Source organism: Physeter macrocephalus, chromosome 9 (assembly GCF_002837175.3).
Source record: "Physeter macrocephalus isolate SW-GA chromosome 9, ASM283717v5, whole genome shotgun sequence".
In the NCBI taxonomy this organism is placed as follows: Eukaryota; Metazoa; Chordata; class Mammalia; order Artiodactyla; family Physeteridae; genus Physeter; species Physeter macrocephalus.
The window spans coordinates 77,981,485-78,000,043 of record NC_041222.1 but is presented as its reverse complement, the minus strand read 5'-3'; the positions used below and the strand labels follow the sequence as shown (position 1 = coordinate 78,000,043).

At 36.0% G+C, this 18,559-nt stretch overlaps 1 protein-coding gene across 6 annotated transcripts in view; it reads left to right on the top strand.

Moving 5' to 3' along the window:
• The window catches only part of TUT7 (terminal uridylyl transferase 7), a 64,719-nt gene that overhangs the window by 967 nt on the left and 45,193 nt on the right, over window positions 1-18,559 (top strand). For all 6 annotated transcript variants that reach the window (XM_028494109.2, XM_028494107.2, XM_024132864.3 and 3 more), the window contains exons 2-10: window positions 150-723; window positions 4,826-5,007; window positions 5,361-5,477; window positions 5,978-6,155; window positions 7,873-7,961; window positions 9,733-9,784; window positions 10,751-10,820; window positions 11,793-11,919; window positions 13,991-14,110. In XM_028494109.2, the coding sequence (XP_028349910.1) occupies window positions 180-723; window positions 4,826-5,007; window positions 5,361-5,477; window positions 5,978-6,155; window positions 7,873-7,961; window positions 9,733-9,784; window positions 10,751-10,820; window positions 11,793-11,919; window positions 13,991-14,110 (1,479 nt within the window). In that variant the 5' untranslated portion in view covers window positions 150-179. The remainder of the gene's footprint in view (window positions 1-149; window positions 724-4,825; window positions 5,008-5,360; window positions 5,478-5,977; window positions 6,156-7,872; window positions 7,962-9,732; window positions 9,785-10,750; window positions 10,821-11,792; window positions 11,920-13,990; window positions 14,111-18,559) is intronic.

The following is an 18,559-nucleotide window of genomic DNA, read 5'->3' as shown; positions in this document are numbered from 1 at the left end:
TAACTTCTAGCATAATGCACTAATTATTGGAACGTGATGGAAATTAGGAAAAGAAGGGTTTCTTACAAGCTTTTGAGCATCTGTGCAATAAATGTGTGGTACTTTGTGAACTTAGTATGATACCTTGTCTCCAAAATGCCTTTTTCCAGGTGAAGAGTAAGAAAATTGAAGTAAAGACCATGGGAGATGCCGCAAAACCTTATTTTGTGAGGCGTACTAAAGAGCGAGGGACTACAGATGATGAGGATTTCAGAAGGGGTCACCCCCAACAAGATTATTTAATAATGGATGATTATGCTAAAGGCCATAGCAGTAAAATGGAAAAAGGCCTTCAAAAAAAAAAAGGAACACCAGGGAACTATGGGAATACCCCCAGAAAAGGACCATATGCTGTTTCTAGCAATCCATATGCATTTAAGAACCCAATTTACAGTCAACCCTCTTGGATAAATGACAACCACAAAGATCAGAGTAAAAGATGGCTATCTGATGAACTTGCTGGTAAGAGAGAATTGGAGAGAATTGGAGTTGGAGAGAATTGGAGAGAATTCAAACCTGGACCTAGAATTCCTGTTACAAACCGACCAAGAAAAGACTCTTTTCAAGAAAGTGAAGATGGGTATAGGTGGCAAGATGGAAGAGGGTGCAGAACTGTAAGACGACTATTTCATAAAGACCTGACAAGCCTCGAAACTATGTCAGAAATGGAAGCAGGAAGCCCTGGTAATGTTTCCAACTTGTCAAGTTATTTTTCATAGTTTCTGCTTATTTAATGTGATTATTTTAAGGATTGTAATCATGTTATTTGGGCAACTTCAATATGTTGCATGTATTTCCCTTTAAAAGTTTACTTTGCCACAAGGTTTATTTTACTGTAATAAAACTATATTTCCCATTGGTACTTTTTACAGAAGAGGGTGATGATATCCCCCTGGGGATATATCATAATTTCTGAGGGGTATGTATGTGTTTTCTAAATTATGTATTGTAATTTTGTACTTGAATAGTCAATGTATCTGTGATATAAATGACAGAATATAAAGCTTAAAAAAAAACTTATTCTATGTAAAAACACGATGTAGACTGCATGTATCTCCTGCTACAGAGGGATATGTGTCTTTTGTGTGGAGCATCAATCTCTAGAGAAGGATAGTGCAAGATTTTTTTTCTCAAAAGTGAACATGGTAAACAGGTTGAAAAACATTGTTTAGAAAGTCAGAAATTCAGATAAGATAAAAGCTTGTCCTTTTAGTTTCAGTAAAACCAAAAGCCTTCTAAGCACCCTATGTGCTTGATAATACTTGCCCCAGAGTTATTATTTATACCTTTTTCTAAAAGGTGAATAGATTTTGTCCATGTAGCAGAAGAACAGAAGAATCAACCAGCCTCATAAATCTTTAAGCTAAAAAGAACTTGAAGGAATTGCAGTGCTCTGTCATGGTGTATCAAAGGTAGAATCACAATTTTATTCAATACAAAGCAGGTAGCTGTGTCTCTGGAGAGGTTAAATTTATCCAGACTTGTTTATGCAGAGTGGTATATGAGGAAGTGGAACTGAAATCAAGTACTGTGCAGCTCTGGCCATGAACTCGGCCTGGAATCTGACAGAGGGAACTGAACACGTATTCATAATTTCTGGCCTTTCGATTCTAAAAGTTTGTGTATATTTAAGTAGTTCTTTATTACTGTGTCCAGGCGAGACATGGATATTCTAATTTAGTTACCAATTGTTGGTCTTCCAGAAAAGAAAAAGTTGATCTTAAGCAACATTACCAAAAGGAAGATTTATAGGTCAAAAGTTTGCAACCAGATAGATATTAAAAGAGACTGTTTACAGAGCAAAAACTTCTTATTCTATATTCCTGCCTAGTCTTAAAAGCAAAGCTTAAGTGATTTTGAATAGGACCTGCATTTTTACTGTCTTTTTGTTGAAGTCAATCCAAAACACCTGTTTGCTCTATATGAAATTACGTGTGTGTGCTTTCAGTTTCCAAATGAAGGACTGTTCAGTTTCTATCCCTTGAAAAATCTTCATAAAGAAAATATTAAGCTTTGGCATAACATTGCTTACTGTAGCGAGAAATTCAGTTTAAAGTATAAACTTTACACTATACTCAGAGGATCCTAAAAAGGATCTCACTAAAGGGACTGAAATTTTCCTTAAATCAAACTTATATCTTAATAAAGAAGGGTCTTATTAAATGATGCAAGAAGATGTAATGAAAATTATCTTAGAGTTGCTTTGTTTTTTAATACTAACTTTCTATTTAGTTCTACTTTACTGCCCCTACTTCATTCCTCATATATCCTAGATTGCCAATTTAATATATCTGGGACAATGCCATTAATGATCTCAGCTGGAAAATATCCGCTCAAATGCACGTGTCCTTTGTGAATGGAGTAATGGACCATATGCAAATAAAATACAATAAACTTGGGAGTACTGTATATAGAGAATTCATATTACTACAAAAAGCCTGGGCCGAGCCAGGTAGTCTTCCTCTAAGTAATTATGGGAATTTTTTTAGCAATACCCAGCTTTGCCTTTCTAGAGTCCCTCCAATGAGATTTTAACTGTTTTTACCATGCAGGCCTATGAAACTCAGTTCAGAAGTTTGTATTGCCTTGTCAGTTCCTGCCTTTTTTTTTTTTTTTTTTTTAACAAAGTAAGGGGTAGGGAGTTCTGGTTTATTTTAGATATGAATGGGTTTGCTACAAGAAGGGATTTTTCTTATGCTGTTAGACAGATGAATTTCAGAATTCCATCCATGCTCTAATCTCTGTTTTAAGTCCCTTTATTGGATTTAGTCATGTGTCCCTGGACAAGTTACTTATTTTCTTGGGCCAGCATGTTCCCTATCTGTATAATGGGGATAATATTAGCATCCATGACAGGATCACTGTAGGGATTAATCTGAGGCAGTGCACATAAAGTGCTTACATTGTGTCGCATGATAAAATACTCAGTATTGGTAGCTGCAGTTATTGTCATCATCAGACAGACTTTGTGCAGCCATCCACTTTTGTGTATAAAATAAGGAGTTAACTGTGCTCTTTGGAGGGAAATTAAAGTCACTCTTTCTAGAAAAATGATAGCAAATATAGTGAGAAGCCTTTGTGATCAAGAGAGAGGAGATGAAAAAAGGAATTTGGTTTCATATCAGTTTTTGTTTTGTGAACTAACAATGGACTTCTCTGATGGTGTTGCACATGTTAGTGTAAACCTTTAATGAGTGTTTACCTAAGAAACTTTGCCCTGAAAACTGAAGTCAGATGCAGTTATTTAGAGTTTGTAATGATAAGCAAATTAAATGAGAATAGACACACCTCTGAGTTAAAAGAATTGCTTATCTCAAAGGTTTATGTGGACCAGGAGTACTGTCCTTAAAAGATTGTGATAATTTAATTGGGCATAGGGGGAGTGTTAAAAAGCAATAGACCGTTTTTGACTACTTACCTTTTAGTATTCTATTTGCCCCATTTTGATTGCTTTAAAAAAAAAAACCCAACTGTATTTGTTCTAATACTTGTTTAATTTTTTTAAATTGCTGCTGTATTTGCAGAATTTCATTATATTCATCTTAGGGTAGTTTTGAGTACAGTGCTCGCTGCTTTTCCTTTAGAGCTGTTGGCGATAGCTATTTTTCAAATTAGAGGTCCTATACGTCCCTTTCCTGACATAATTTCTTTTCAGTCGACTGATTCATCATACTTGCTACACAAGTAATGAGTTCCACTGAAAACTTGACATGGCAGTTGCCTCATGCAGAGCATTTCAGTAGGTTTATATTTTCAGAGAGTAATTTTTGGTAAGCCATTTAAAAACTATTCAATCCACTTATCACAATTTTAATTGAGGAAATAAGTGAATTTCATTTTACTCTTATGTGGTACTAGTAGCTTCATTTTCAGAACCTGATAGAAATTACCAAAGCTATTAAAAACAATTTTTTGTAGATCAGTCCCACAAGCATCTTCAGTTTTACTGAAGTTGAAAAGTTATAAGTTTAAAAAAGGAATAGATTCATTTATTAGTTATAAGGACTGTAGAACTAACAGCAGGGTTTATAAACAAATGAATTAGTCTGTACTTGTAGAAAACTTTTATTTCAACTGCTAATTGTTTTTTTCCTTTGAAATGTGCTCAGTGTGCAGGCCGTTCAAAGAAGCTAAAATGAAAGTAAAGATAAAATGGGTAATAGTTATCCTCGGTAAATACAGTTTTGGCTTGGACTTCTTGATATTAATGTGGGGGAGGGCCCAATTATGTGAATGCTAAATTCACAATTTAGTGATGGATTTTCACTCCAGATAGGAATGTAGTTGATTTCTGAGTTCTTTGGAGATAGACTGTCCGTCTTTGCTCCATTGAGACTGTTCACTTATAAAAAATGAAAACAGATGTGGATAGTTTTCATTAGAATACCAGGTATACTTACAGGTGTACTAGGAAGCATTAGATACATGTACATTATATATTAATTACATTAGAATTACAGGTGTACTTCAAAGGATAATTTTTACTATTGCTTGAGTATGCTCAGCAGTATACCAGGAAGAGATGATAAAATCAAATTTTATGGTTGAAGTAGAATTCTTTTAAGTTTTCCAAAAAGATGGTTTCTGTGGATTGGTGTATCCAAATGTGAGGAGCTTAAGGGTATTTAAGCATTTTATCCATGGGAGAGGTATACCTTTCCTTTTGCTCTGTGTTCAGATGTCATTCAGATATCACATGATTTCATTAATAAATATGTTAAGTTCTGCTTTTTACTCAGAGTGGTGTTATTCAGTATTGCCAATAATATTTTCCCCCTAACTTAAGAAAACAAGAAGCAGAGGTCCAGACCTAGGAAGCCACGGAGGACTAGAAATGAGGAAAATGAACAGGATGGAGACTTGGAAGGCCCTGTGATTGATGAGTCTTTGCTTTCAGCTAAGGAGCTACTGGGCTTACAGCAGGCTGAGGAGCGATTGAAAAGAGACTGCATCGACAGGCTGAGAAGGGTAACAGCCTTTGTTAGTTAAAATCCTTGTTTTGGTTTAATCTATTAGTAGTTGGGAACATGTGCTTTGATGAATTATATATCCTACTTTGGTATTTAAGCACTACAAGTCAAAAGTGATACTGTTTGATTTAATAGAATTACTTTTTTTTTTAAGAATTACTTTTAAAAAATAATTATTAGCAGAGTGATAAAGAGTGATAGTACTATATTAACAGTTTTTAAAGTGAATGAGAAATCATCTTCTGGCCAGTTTTTGTTTACCTGTATTTTGTCTCTGTACATCTTTCTCTCTATATGTCTCTATAAATATGTGCTTATGTGTATGTCTCTATAAATCTCTTCAAATTGTAGCGACCGAGAAACTACCCTACAGCAAAGTACACCTGCAGACTTTGTGATGTTTTAATTGAATCCATTGCATTTGCTCATAAGCATATCAAAGAAAAGAGGCACAAGAAAAACATTAAGGTAAGTTTACTATAACCCAAACAAATATGTTTACTTGTCAGTTATTACTTGTCATCTTTATGACTTTCCTTAAGATTATAGTATTAGTAATTTTGCTACTTATATTGCTGAATTTATTTTGACCAAAATACTTTATACTGGTCAGATATGTTTGCTGGGCAGTCTTGTGAATTTCCTTAGGACAGTATCAGGATGAATGAAGCCAATGGTAGGACCTAGATGTATGTCCTTAGGCCAGTAATAATAAAGTAAATAATTTGCCATTGCTGTTTCTAATGTTCTTTCTTTACACTTTTTCCTTATTCCTGTCTTCCCTCTATTATCACTTTATGTGCATAAAGAAGTGTGTGCGTGTTTGATGAGATGAAGACTAAAACAGCTAAAGTGAGAAGGAGGGCTAAGAAAAATATTCCAGTATACTGTACAGGGTGTTGTCTCTGTGAATGGTAGAAGGTAAAAACTGTGTGAGTCATTTTTAATCTCAACATTGATCTCAAAAGGAGAAGCAGGAGGAAGAGTTGCTCACCACATTACCCCCGCCTACACCCTCCCAGATAAATGCGATTGGTATTGCCATTGACAGAGTGGTACAGGAGTTTGGCTTACACAATGAGAACTTGGAACAGAGACTAGAAATTAAACGTATCATGGAAAATGTGTTCCAACACAAGTTACCAGGTATTTTCTAGATTTGTTTTTCTTTTTAGCTACCTAAAAGTACCCCATCCATTTTTCCTACCAGTAGTAATTTTTGCCTAATAGAAATTGATTTGCCATGTCCTGAAGCTCTCAATTTTATTGTATGTGTTTTTTCTCCTGGCTTACCCTAAGGTAACACAGACTTTTACATATGTTGTCATTAACCTGTCTTCATTGTGAGTTTCATTGTGTCTCTCCATTTACATGCCACGTATTATTAGAGCTCCATGGGACTCTTGTATATCTGTTTATCTTTCTATTTATTTATTTACTTTCCATCTCTAAGTTCAGTTTCTTTTTTCTAATTGAAATATAATTGACTTACAATATATTAGTTTCAGGTGTACACATAGTGATACAGTATTTTTTATACATTACAAAACGATCACCACACCTTTCTACCTATTTACATTGACACAGTATTTTGAGTTAAAATAAAAGTATCCTGGAGTCATTTTCAGGTTATCTGTGTCCATAAAAGGTTCTATTTAACCGCACTTAAAAGAATTGCACCATCTAAAATGAGCTTTCAAAACTAATTTGTAAGAGATTTTGTACAGTGTTGAATTGATTTTTCCAAGTTATGTCTGTGGAGCCATGGAAAACTATTTTTTTGAAAGCTCCACAAGTGATTCTGATCCACAGCCAGGGTTGAAATCACTATTTGAATTTATTGCCGTACCACCCATAAAACTGTTTGTTCTACTGAAAGATCATTCATATAGTATATGATTCATATTAATATATATCTGTTAAAAAAAATAAAGGGCAAGATTCTGCTCATCCCCCTGTATAGGTGTCTCATCCTTTATGTTGTAGACAAGTTCCTGAGAAGTCATTTGTAATTTTGATTTTTGCCATAGGTTTTCATTGTAAAGTTGAATGTGCTTTGTCATGGAAAACCTGTTAAAACCCAAAGAAGTTGTTTGACTTAACAAACCTGAAAAAAAAAAAAACAAAGTCCCCTGGTGAGAAGGGGTAATTTTTTGGCACAACAATAGTAAAACATTGGGGAAAATGCTGTAAAATAAATATAGGTGGTACACATACACACGTCTTCCTCTGAACTGTGAATCGCTTGCTGCCTAACATTTTAAGTTATATCAGTGATATTATAATTATTTTCTAAACTTTTCCTAAAGGGATTATATTATGTTAAATTAAGCTTTTTGTTCATAATACAATGAGTATTCATATTGAAAAGTAACTTTATGCTGATTTTTGTGATTATTGTTTTACTGAAACATGATCTTTATAGTAAATTATACCTATGTACGCTTTCAAAAAGGTGAAGTGTTTGCATTAACTCTTCAGTATATACATACTATCAGGTTTACAAACATATGACAAAGTTAGGCATCCCTTTTCGACTTCCACATTTTAAAAATCATTTCAAATAGTATTTTCTGCACAAAACATGAAATAGTAAAGTAAGTTTTAACATGTTTTACAACTGATACGAAAAGAGTGGCTATTAAACTAAACTGCAGTCTTCCCTTTTAAATAAAATAAAATGAAGACAAGAGCAAAGAGTCACCCATTCTTGTCCTTTGCTTATGCCAGACTTGAACACTGTTTTTCTTTTGTGTGTAGTTCTAATTGATGGTTACACTTCTGAAATAGCAGTGTCTTGTAATAACTTTTGAGAAATTTTACTTTATTTATGACTTGTATTTATTCAATTTTTTTGTTTTAGATTGTTCTCTGAGATTATATGGGTCATCCTGTAGCAGATTGGGTTTCAAAAATTCAGATATAAACATTGACATTCAATTTCCAGCCATTGTAAGTACAAAGTGAAATGTTAGAATTTTCACAGAGTGGTACAGAATTTCTTTTTTTTCCCAAATGTGAGCTATATATGGATATATTTTAGCTACTTGAGGACAGTTTAGGTGTGATGTTTTTTTCCTAAAACTGCGTTGTTTTTAAAAGTATAATTTTTTTTCCTAAAATTGCTGTTTTTATGTTCTTCTGCATGCCTTCAATTTTAGAGCATTACTTTTTATTCTACAGATCTTTCATACTTTTTTCAGACACTGGTCTTTTAACCATGTGAATCTGATGGGGTAATTTAGGTTTGTTAACTTGAAAGGATTAAATTATCTTGATAAGTCAACTTTCCAATGGCAGGAAAGGATTTCAGATTTCAAATTGTGTATCTATATAAACATTTATGACCTGCAAGCTTAATTTGTTCCTGAGTTTCCTCTTATATACACCCACCTTGTAAAAATAATTACGCTTTTGAAGAACTACACCTAGCCTAGATTTCTGTTTTAAACATGGTTCAAAAAGATATTGATGAGTCAGAACTTTAAAACTGGAAGGCACTTTGGTAGATTATCCATTTACTTACTGGTGGTTCCTGCAGGCCAGTTTGCAAATGGTTTATGCCCATTTACTTGAGTTGCTACTTAAAAATAAAAATGATTCCTAGTCTCCTCCCCCAGATGTTCTGTTTCACAGCTTCTCATTCCTTGCCATCCCTGACTGCTATAGCTACCTGGTCAGCTGACCAATAGATTTTACGGTTCTTTTAACCTTAAATTCTGCTTAATAATTTACCAGCATAGCAGTTATTTTGATTTCATGTCATTCATTCATTTAGCAAATATTCAGTGAGTTTGAGTATATGTCAAGCACCATACTAGGTTCTAGAGGACAAAACAGATACCATTTCTCTCTCCTGGAATTCATACGTAGGGAAGGAGATAAGTAATTATGTATGTATAATTAATTATAATGAGAGCTATGCAAGGAAACATGGTTCTGTGAGAGAAAATAAAAGAGTGTAGATATAGCTGTCCTGAAGGCCCCTTTGAAGGGATTACATTTAAACTGAACTCTAAAAGATGAAAATGGGTGGGGACAGTGAAAGGGTAAAAGAGTGTTTCAGCCTGAGGGCACATCATTTGCAAACAGTGAGTTTGGCCTATTCAGGGCGCTAAAGGAAAAATTGTAAGAGCAGTGGTGAAGGGACCTTGAGAAAGAATAGCTAAAGATTAGGATAGAGGAGTAGTCTGGGGCCCAACATACTGGAAGCCAGAATTTCATTTTGACCTAAGGGCATTAAGAAGCCAGATTGAGAGTTTTAAGGAGGGTTACAACTAGATCTAATGTATGATTTTAAGTGGTTTTGGTTCCTGTGTGGAGCAAGGATTAATAGAGAAAGGCAAGACTAAAGTGGAGACCCGGGTAAGCAATCTGTTGAAGTAGTCTCACAGAGTGAGAAGTAATATTGTTAACAGTTTGACAACCTCTAGCCACAACTTTGAGATTTGCTGAGAGGCTAATTACCTCAGGAATTAGTGAATCAGGAGTTAACTGCGTAGTAGGTCTCTTTTTGCCCACACTCATCCTCTTTTTGTTCATCTCATCTCTCCTCTCTGTGTCTGACTGATGTGTGCACACAGCACAATGATTAATTCCTTTACTCTGGTAGCAAGGTGCTTTCTAATTTGGAAAGGAATTTGGGTAATTTCAGACGACTGTGTATTATCTCAGTGAAGCAAAAGTACTTATGGATTATTTGATATATTCACTTATTTCCTAGATGTCTCAGCCAGATGTTCTCTTACTTGTCCAAGAATGTTTAAAGAACAGTGGTAAGGCCAAATTCTTTCCACATTTTGCTCTTAAATTTTTCTTTTGTCTATAATTTGAATATATCTTATTTCTCAAACTTTGAAAATAGGAAGTCATGTTTTTTGATTTACTTATATGGGTAATATCCAAACAAAAAACTAAAGCAAATGTCCATGAATTATTAGCAAGTTAATTAGAGTCTTGTTAGTTGTCCTACTATGCAGAATAATTATTTTGTAAGTAAAGCTTTTAGCTTGGTGATAATGTCACAATTTATAAAGATTATATTAGCCCTAGGCTGAGACTAAAAAGAATCAAAATATGTAAAATTTACTCTTGAGGGTAAAAAACTGAAGGATAATCTTTTTTATTCCATGGTTTAAATTAATACCTTACAAATAATAAATAGTGTGGCCCAGCCCAGATGAATGAATCAACAAATAGTTGTTCCCAGTTAGGTTTATCAATTGTCCAGAGTAATGTCCAACTGGGGCTTGAGGGCTTATGTGCTTTCCATAGGCCTCATTAAATTGTCTCATCCCTTGAATTAGTCTTTCCCATCCTTTTTGTTTTGATTGAATGAAACATTTAAATGTTTCTTCTTACTTCAGTCAGTATGTATTTTGAGCCCACATATTTTAGTAGCTTTTGCAGCAATTTTTTTAAATGTCCTATTCATATTTCTAATTATGTTACCCACGTAACATTTAAATGTTCTAATTCAATAATGTAGTCATTTCTAGTCAGACATTAGTTTTTCAAAATAAGGGTTTTAAATTAATGTGATCACTTGATTCTTGAATATAATACTTTTTTCCTTTTCAAGTCACTTTTATTTCATAATCATCTCTTGAGAACCTTATTTTGTAATGGTCTTTCAAAAGACCAAACAGATAATTCACAACTGGTACTTGTACTTTATCTAACTGTGCTTTTAAACAAAGGCTTAGTTAACTAACCTATCTGATATTCTTTTCTTTTTCCAGACTCTTTTATTGATGTTGACGCAGATTTCCACGCTAGGGTGCCAGTGGTGGTGTGCAGAGAAAAGCAAAGGTCTCTGCTTCTTTAAGCTGTTTATTAAGTACCAACTTGCCAAAAGCACTTGTACTTTACTCCATCTTAATGTCCAGTTTCTAGAATTGTAAGCTCCTATGTGGTTAATTTCACAAGCTTCCTGTTAGCATTCTCCCTCTACTGTTGGTGTTTAACCCAAGAGGAAAAAGTGTTTTATTTTTAAAAGAGTAAAATTACTTAAAAAGAAAAAATATAGGAAGGAAGCATTTTGACCCATTTCAGTAACAACAACTCTGTCAAATAGTTACTTGCTCTAATCACCTTTATTTGCCATCCTTTTTAGAAGCATTTTAAACAGTGCTGAGTAACGGTTCACCCGGCTCTCTCTCCATCTGGAAGCATTACCATTACCACTGTAAATGGGTAGTTTCTAGGCTGTAATGATTTGCCATTAGGCATATTCCTCCAACTAGGGAAAACACTCTTGCCCTTATAAAGATGAATTCATACTCCCATTTGAAACATTTTACGGTATTCTCCTTACTTGCATTTTCCCCCCAAAATAATTTTAATATATGAAAACATGAAGTTTTAGTTCTTGAAAAATAAAGTTTACTCAGAAGACAGCTGCCCTATCTTTTTTTTTTTTTTTTTGTGGTATGCGGGCCTCCCTCTGTTGTGGCCTCTCCCGTTGCGGAGCACAGGCTCCGGACGCGCAGGCTCGGCAGCCATGGCTTACGGGCCCAGCCGCTCCGCGGCATGTGGGATCCTCCCGGACCGGGGCGCGAACCCGGTTCCCCTGCATCGGCAGGCGGACGCGCAACCACTGTGCCACCAGGGAAGCCCCTGCCCTATCTTTTTTAATCCAATATTGAGATGACCCATAAAGGTTTAGTGAGTTAGAAGTATTTATTATCAGTGTAAATTAGTTGGTGGTGGTGTAAAAGTCACCTGATACCTGTATAATACTTTCTCTTTTTCCTTCCCATTCTCACCCGCTACCCCCACCAGTGGTCTTCTTTGTAAAGTGAGTGCAGGAAATGAAAATGCTTGTCTGACAACAAATCATTTAACTGCCCTTGGAAAACTAGAATCAAAGCTGGTTCCTTTGGTGATTGCATTTAGGTACTGGGCAAAGGTAGGTTTGAGTTCTTTAAATGAATGCACATTCTATGTGTGCATAAGCAGTATGCTTTGATTTTTACATGGTTCATTTAATCTTAAATGTTTGGATGCATATTTGTAGACATCAAGGGAGTTGGCATCTGAGTATTAGAACAGAAATTTTAATGTGTACAGAAAGAAAAACTCAGTTTCTACTTCACTATGACATATTGCTCAAAAGATCAAAATGCTTTATGATGCTTATTAAAAATTAGATATGTAAGTCAAATCCCAGAGTTACGGCCCAAGTGTTTACATTTTATTTTCTTTTCTTTGTAGTTCTGATCCCTCACCAAACAGAAGTAAAATTTTGATGGTCTAAAAAATACCTCGAAAGCTATTTCCATATATTTGTTAGTGGAAGCAACCAGCTGGCATTTCAATGATGTGTCCTAAATCTAACATTACTCTCATCAGCTGGAGGCAAATTCAAAAACACATAGTTTGAAAAACAGCAGAAGAGAATTCTGTCCGTCCCTCTCCCGTTTCCCCCTTTCTAGTGGTAGAATGGCACTGCTGTTACCCTCAGAAAAATGCAACTCTCCCAGAATCTTATTTTTTTGTACAAGTCTATCTCAAACCATAATTCTTTCCATGTTAATTGTGTAGCAGGGATTTCTATGGATTTCTCAGCTGACATCCTTGGAAGCAAGTTCACTTTACTGCATGAATTTATAAGGTTGTCTGTGCTTGATCAGCTTCACTAGCTAAAGCCCCCCATCCCTTAGTCTCAGTTTGGGGCTGGATCTTGTTCATGTTGCCCTGCTCAATTAAGAGAGACAAAATTACGCTGCTTAAAGATTCTTGATGTAGGTTGTCAGGAAAACCTGATAAAAACGTGTGTGGATTAAGGCAAATTATGGCCATCAGTGAAAAGTCAGTTTAGAGCACAGGACTCCCACAAGTGGGTTAAGAAATCATTTTCTGCAGATCAAGCAAATATACTCATCACAATATTCCTACCTTTGTACCATATGAATCAAATACACTGTAAATAAACCAAGTCTTTGCTGAGGAAAAAACAATGTCTAAAAGCATTTATAAATGAAGCTGCAGCTTCATAAGATGAATCTCATCAATAGTAAGTACATTACTCTCATGTGACCCACCAAGTGTGTACATTTTAACTAGTTTCCGGAAGTGATTCTCAGGCACAGGAAAGTTTGAGATGAAGCTTATCATACCATTTCCAATAATATACCCAGAGACTCCCCAAAAATGAAAGCCACTATCTGATCTTGCTTTACATTTCTACAGTGTTTTAAATATGGTATCCTGTTGAAATGCTCAAATAAGCATGAGAACATCTAACATTTCCCCAAAATGTAAGGTCCCATCATGATTATAAAATTGAGATTCTGTGTAGAGAAAAGCCAAAGCTTTACTGATTAAGACATGGCAGTAACAATACGTAGTTTCTGTTGCTTGGGTCCAGGACCCAACAGGGACAGAGGATGTCTCACTCTTAACTGGGTGAATTGATAATCACAATGTGCTATCCTTTGAAAGCAGCCTCCTACTTCATCACTAAGTAGGCCATGCTTTCTAAGTTGTTATTTCTGCTAGCGCTGATGAGTTTGCCTACATTCTCCCCTAGTCACCTTTCTGACCAAAGCATGCATTTTCAAGGTAGTAGCTAAGGGTGAGGGGACCATTAAACTGAGCAAAGCCAATTGGCTTACAGTTGGAATTGAACCATCATTTTTTGACTTCATTAACAAGTCTTTGAACCAAGTGAATGGATTTACCATGGATATAAAAAAAAAAAACAGCAAATATTATTTTTAGGGCCCTTCACAAATGAGTTAAGTTAACAAAATGAAAAATTTGAAATTGAAACTCACTCAAAACCACAATATGTGGTTACCCCAAAAGTACAAGAAGTGCTTTGTCACTGTGGAGTTTTATTTGGAGGGGTAAATCATGTGACACACGGAAATGAAGTAACGGGTTTTAGACCAGATTGTGTAAATGACAAGTTTACAAAAGAATGTACTTTTTGACAAGTACAAAAGAATGCTTATCCTCTTTTCTCTCATTTGTAGCTTTGCAGTATAGATCGCCCTGAAGAAGGAGGTTTGCCACCTTATGTGTTTGCCCTGATGGCCATTTTCTTTCTTCAACAGAGGAAAGAACCCCTTCTGCCTGTTTATCTAGGATCATGGGTATAAAACTTTTTTGGTTATATATCTGATACTGATTTTAGTACAGGGCCACAATCCCTTGTGTATAATTTCAGAGTCTAAAAACTTAACCAGAACTGACATGAATTTATTTATCCTACTATTGTGAATATTCGTACCTTTCACTGCTGAAATATTAATGTATTTGACTCAGGATGCTGCCCTGTACTCTGCTTAGGGACACACTGTTACTTTTCTAAACTGAAAAAACTCTTGATTTATGGAACACATGATCTTGAGGTTTTCAGACAAGAGAAGGTGAACCTATATTATCATTTGGTACACACTTTCTTTGGGTAGTTTTATAATTTTATACTTGAATTTATATATCACCTCCAGACAGACTGTAAGAAGTTTTTGGTTGGCTATCACTTACTTACTATTTCTAGTCTTTTGATTCTCTTTATACCCCGTTCCCTGTGAAACAAAAGAAAATATAAGTGCTGAAATTGCTACCTATACCACAAGATGCAGAACTTAGTAGTCACCTCTTGAATAATATTTTGCTATAATCTTTAAGATGAATTAGACTTCAGTAATGTGACCGTTCTTTCTTTCTGGATAAATTAAAGTTGAGCTGATTTATTCAAATAGTAAGATTTAAGAAGAAGCCATCTCAAAGTCAAAATGAGGTTATTCTCATTCTCTTGGAAACCTCACTGTTAATCCCTAGGTGATTATCTTGATAAAAATCTTACGTGTACCCTTACTTTATAAAAAGGCTCACTGGGTGAAAGCTTACTTTGGTACATCCAGTATTTTAACTAGTCTTCTTACCATATGCAGGATTCTTGTCTACTGTTCTAGAGCAGTAGCCCTTAATTATGGGTCTATAAAAAAAAATAAGATTTTAAGGAATTTTTTCTTTATACTTAATAAGTTGAGAATTAAGCAGGGACCTTTGTCTGCCAGGCCCTGAGAATAAAGACTAAAGCAGAATAAGTCCTATATAAACTCTGTCTTGGCATTAGGGATTGCAGTCTGCTGTGCTGTGACCCAGTTGCCTAAAGGGAGCTCTCTTTGTGCTTGTGGTACTGAAATGAAAAAATTCAGGGTATCCTTGCTAGTCTGTTCTCCTGGTAGAAAAAATGGTGAGAGAACAAAGTCAACCCTTAGTTGATAAATAACCCTTTTCATCAGACTCAAATAGGATTCTGTGAAAGTCTTTAAAGTTTTCTTTTCACTTTGATCCAAGAGAGACAGGAGTTTAAGATGGAACCAAACCAGTTGGACTCCTATGCCAAACAAAAAGCCTTAGAAGAGGTTGGATGCATTGCCATGCTCACCAATGTCTTAGTGAAATCTACCTTTTCTTGTGTCCTCATCATCTCTAAAGTAGGCATCTGTCACTGATGTGAGGATGCAGTAAAAAAAAAAAAAAAACTAAAGTGCTTCTATTCTGGTGATGGGATTCTCCTCAGGATTTGCTTAAGAGTAGCATGAATACCCTTTCCTATGGCCAGTGTATTATTTCCTCGGCAGTAGTACTGGAAGTTCTCTAAGGTGACACAGAATTTGGTTTTGATTATACCATTTATGTATTTAAGATTTAATAACAAAGACAAGTATGTGGTGGCCAAATATAGATTGAATTCTTGTATCAAATACGGCAAACTGCTGCCTGAACCAAAGTGATCTGTAGCTTTCAGCATTTTAAACTAGTCAAGTATCATTGTGCTGGCTTCTGCTAGGGTCTTTTAGTCAAAAATATGAAGCAAGTGAGAAAAGAAATTCAGTGCCTTGTTCATGCCAGATTTTTTTTTTTTTTTTTGGCGGTACGTGGGCCTCTCACTGTTGTGGCCTCTCCCGTTGCGGAGCACAGGCTCCAGACGGGCAGGCTTAGCGGCCATGGCTCACGGGCCCAGCCGCTTCGCGGCATGTGGGATCTTCCCAGACCGGGGCACAAACCCATGTGCCCTGCATCGGCAGGCGGACTCTCAACCACTGCGCCACCAGGGAAGCCCCATGCCAGATATTTTATATCACTATTTCTGCAGAAAATCTATTGAGAACCTCAAAATTACGTGCATGAGGGTATCTAAACTGTTAACTCCTTCAAAATTTTTAAAGCACTCTGTATGTTAGTCATTGTACTAGGCCCTGAAGGTAGTACACAGATGAATAATACTAAATTATCTGTCAGGAAGTTTAGAGTATTGTATCTCTGTGCTCAGATCTGTGTTTTCAAAAATCTTTCAGCCATTCTCTCCCAACCTACTCAGATTTCTTCCTTGTTGGAGATTATCTCTCTGACCTTTTACTCCCAATTAAAATTCCCATTTATTATCATTAGATATTGACATGTGAGTTATGAATGATGACTAGGCTTAACCCTGTGTTCTTAGCATCTTTTATCCCCTACAACAATATTTTATTAGTCTCCTAGTAAATATTATTTGGAATCTTCCTTATGTTAGATTATGTAAACGTAACCCTTAGGAAACAGTTATTTACACTTTAAGAATGCCAGATAATATAGTAGAAAGAAGAGTAGTGTTAAAGTTTGGCAGCCCTGAGATTCACCCAGGATTTGCCACTTAAATCCTTGTGACCTGAACAAGTTATTTAATCTCTGAACCTTGGTGAAAGACTCATCTGCAAATTTTTGAAATGAGATCAGGAATGTAGATTTCCTGGAACTCTACAGGTAGGAGAACACATGTAGTCTTTTTCCCCTTCAGTAGAAGGGCAAGTTCCACTTACGGTATGTAGGTATGAACTCCTAAAACAAGTGATCCTTCTGGAAATAACAGCTATAAATTCTGAACAAAATACATAAAACAACAACGTGAAGGCTCTAGAGACTGAACAAATGCAAACAGACTTTGGAGAGAAGTCAAAACCTGTAGCAAGTGACCAACACAGGGTGAGTTTCTGTTTTTCAGTGGCTTTACCCCTGAAGGCAACCCTGGTAGAAGAACCAGTCCTCTTTCCAGCCAGAGGAACTAAGGCCACCAGATAATAAGGGGAAGAAAAAACAGAAAGGGAAGATATAGAGAAGTGGAACCCTTAATTCTGTGTGGGAACTTAATACATCACTGACTGACTTCTGAACCAGTCCAGCATGCCATATAAGGAGATTGGAAGTCAATACTCTATCTTCACAAAAAGAAAAAAACTGAACATGCTGAAAATCAACAACTCTTTTTAGATCCATCAGAGAATTGAGGTCATGAGGAAAACCACTGCCCCCAAAATTGGAGAGACTGGCAAATATATAACTTGTCAGAGCAGAAGCCCAGGGAACAGAATCCTGCCTGTGGAATGGCCACCAGGGTAGGAAGACATGGACTCTGATTCTGGAGACTCAGTTTGGATAAGCTTGAAAGTGAAAAACAATAGGGGGGCCGGTTTTAGGGGGCTGATTTCATGAGTTTTATCTCCAAAAATGCCCACCAGGTTCTCAGGGTAATGATCTAATAAAAATCCCCTTTGAGGGAAAAGCTAGCCATTTTGAAATTGCCTGGAGCATTCTGCTGTTAGAAACAAAAGCCTGCCCTCAAGGGAAACTGTTTTACCAGAGCCTAACCACCTTGAGTTTTATCAGGGCCTAACTGACCTGGGGAAAGGAAAAATACCAACTCCAACCCTCTGTAGTTTCCTGTCTCACCTCTGGTGGGCAGGACTGAGAAGCACTTTGTGAAGGTCACAGCCCAGGACCACAGTCTCACTAAAAGACTGAGATCTGAACATAGGACTATAGAATGCTTCCCCTCCCCTCACACCTTACTACAGCATCATTAGGCCTCCGGTGTAATAATGGGATTACAACAGACAGACCTCATATAAGAAGAAATCTCTTGGGAAACCCAAAAGCAATACAGGAGACAAAAACAAGGATACCAGCATAAGTTATAGCCCCTTGACATCTACAGCTACAACAAACAGTACATAGCCTGACTCCTAGCCAGGTAAAAGAAAACCTCACACCACAGGCCTATATTTTACCCAGCTTTCCACAAAAAAATAACAAGGCATACTAAAAGTCAAAAAACATAGTTTGAAGAAACAGAGAAAACATTGGAATTATCAGACCAGTAATTTAAAAAACAAGAATCTGCTAAGGGCTCTAAAGGAAAAAATGGTCAACATGCAAAAAAAAATAGGTAATATAAGCTGAGAGATGAAAACTCGAGGAAAGAATCAAACGGAAATACTAAAAATCAAAAGTAACAAAAGTGAAGAATGCCTTTGATGGATTCATCAGGAAACTGGACAATGCTGGGGAAAAAAATCAGTGAGCTTTATTCAGTGGAAACTTCTCAAACTGAAAAGCAAAGAGGAACAAAAGAATGAAAAAGAAATGGAACAGAATAGCTAAGAACTGTAGGATAATTACTAAGGGTTGTAATGTATGTATAATGGGAATACCTGGAGAAGAAGAAAGAGAAAAACAGAAGAAACAGTTGAAGTAATAATGACTGAGAATTT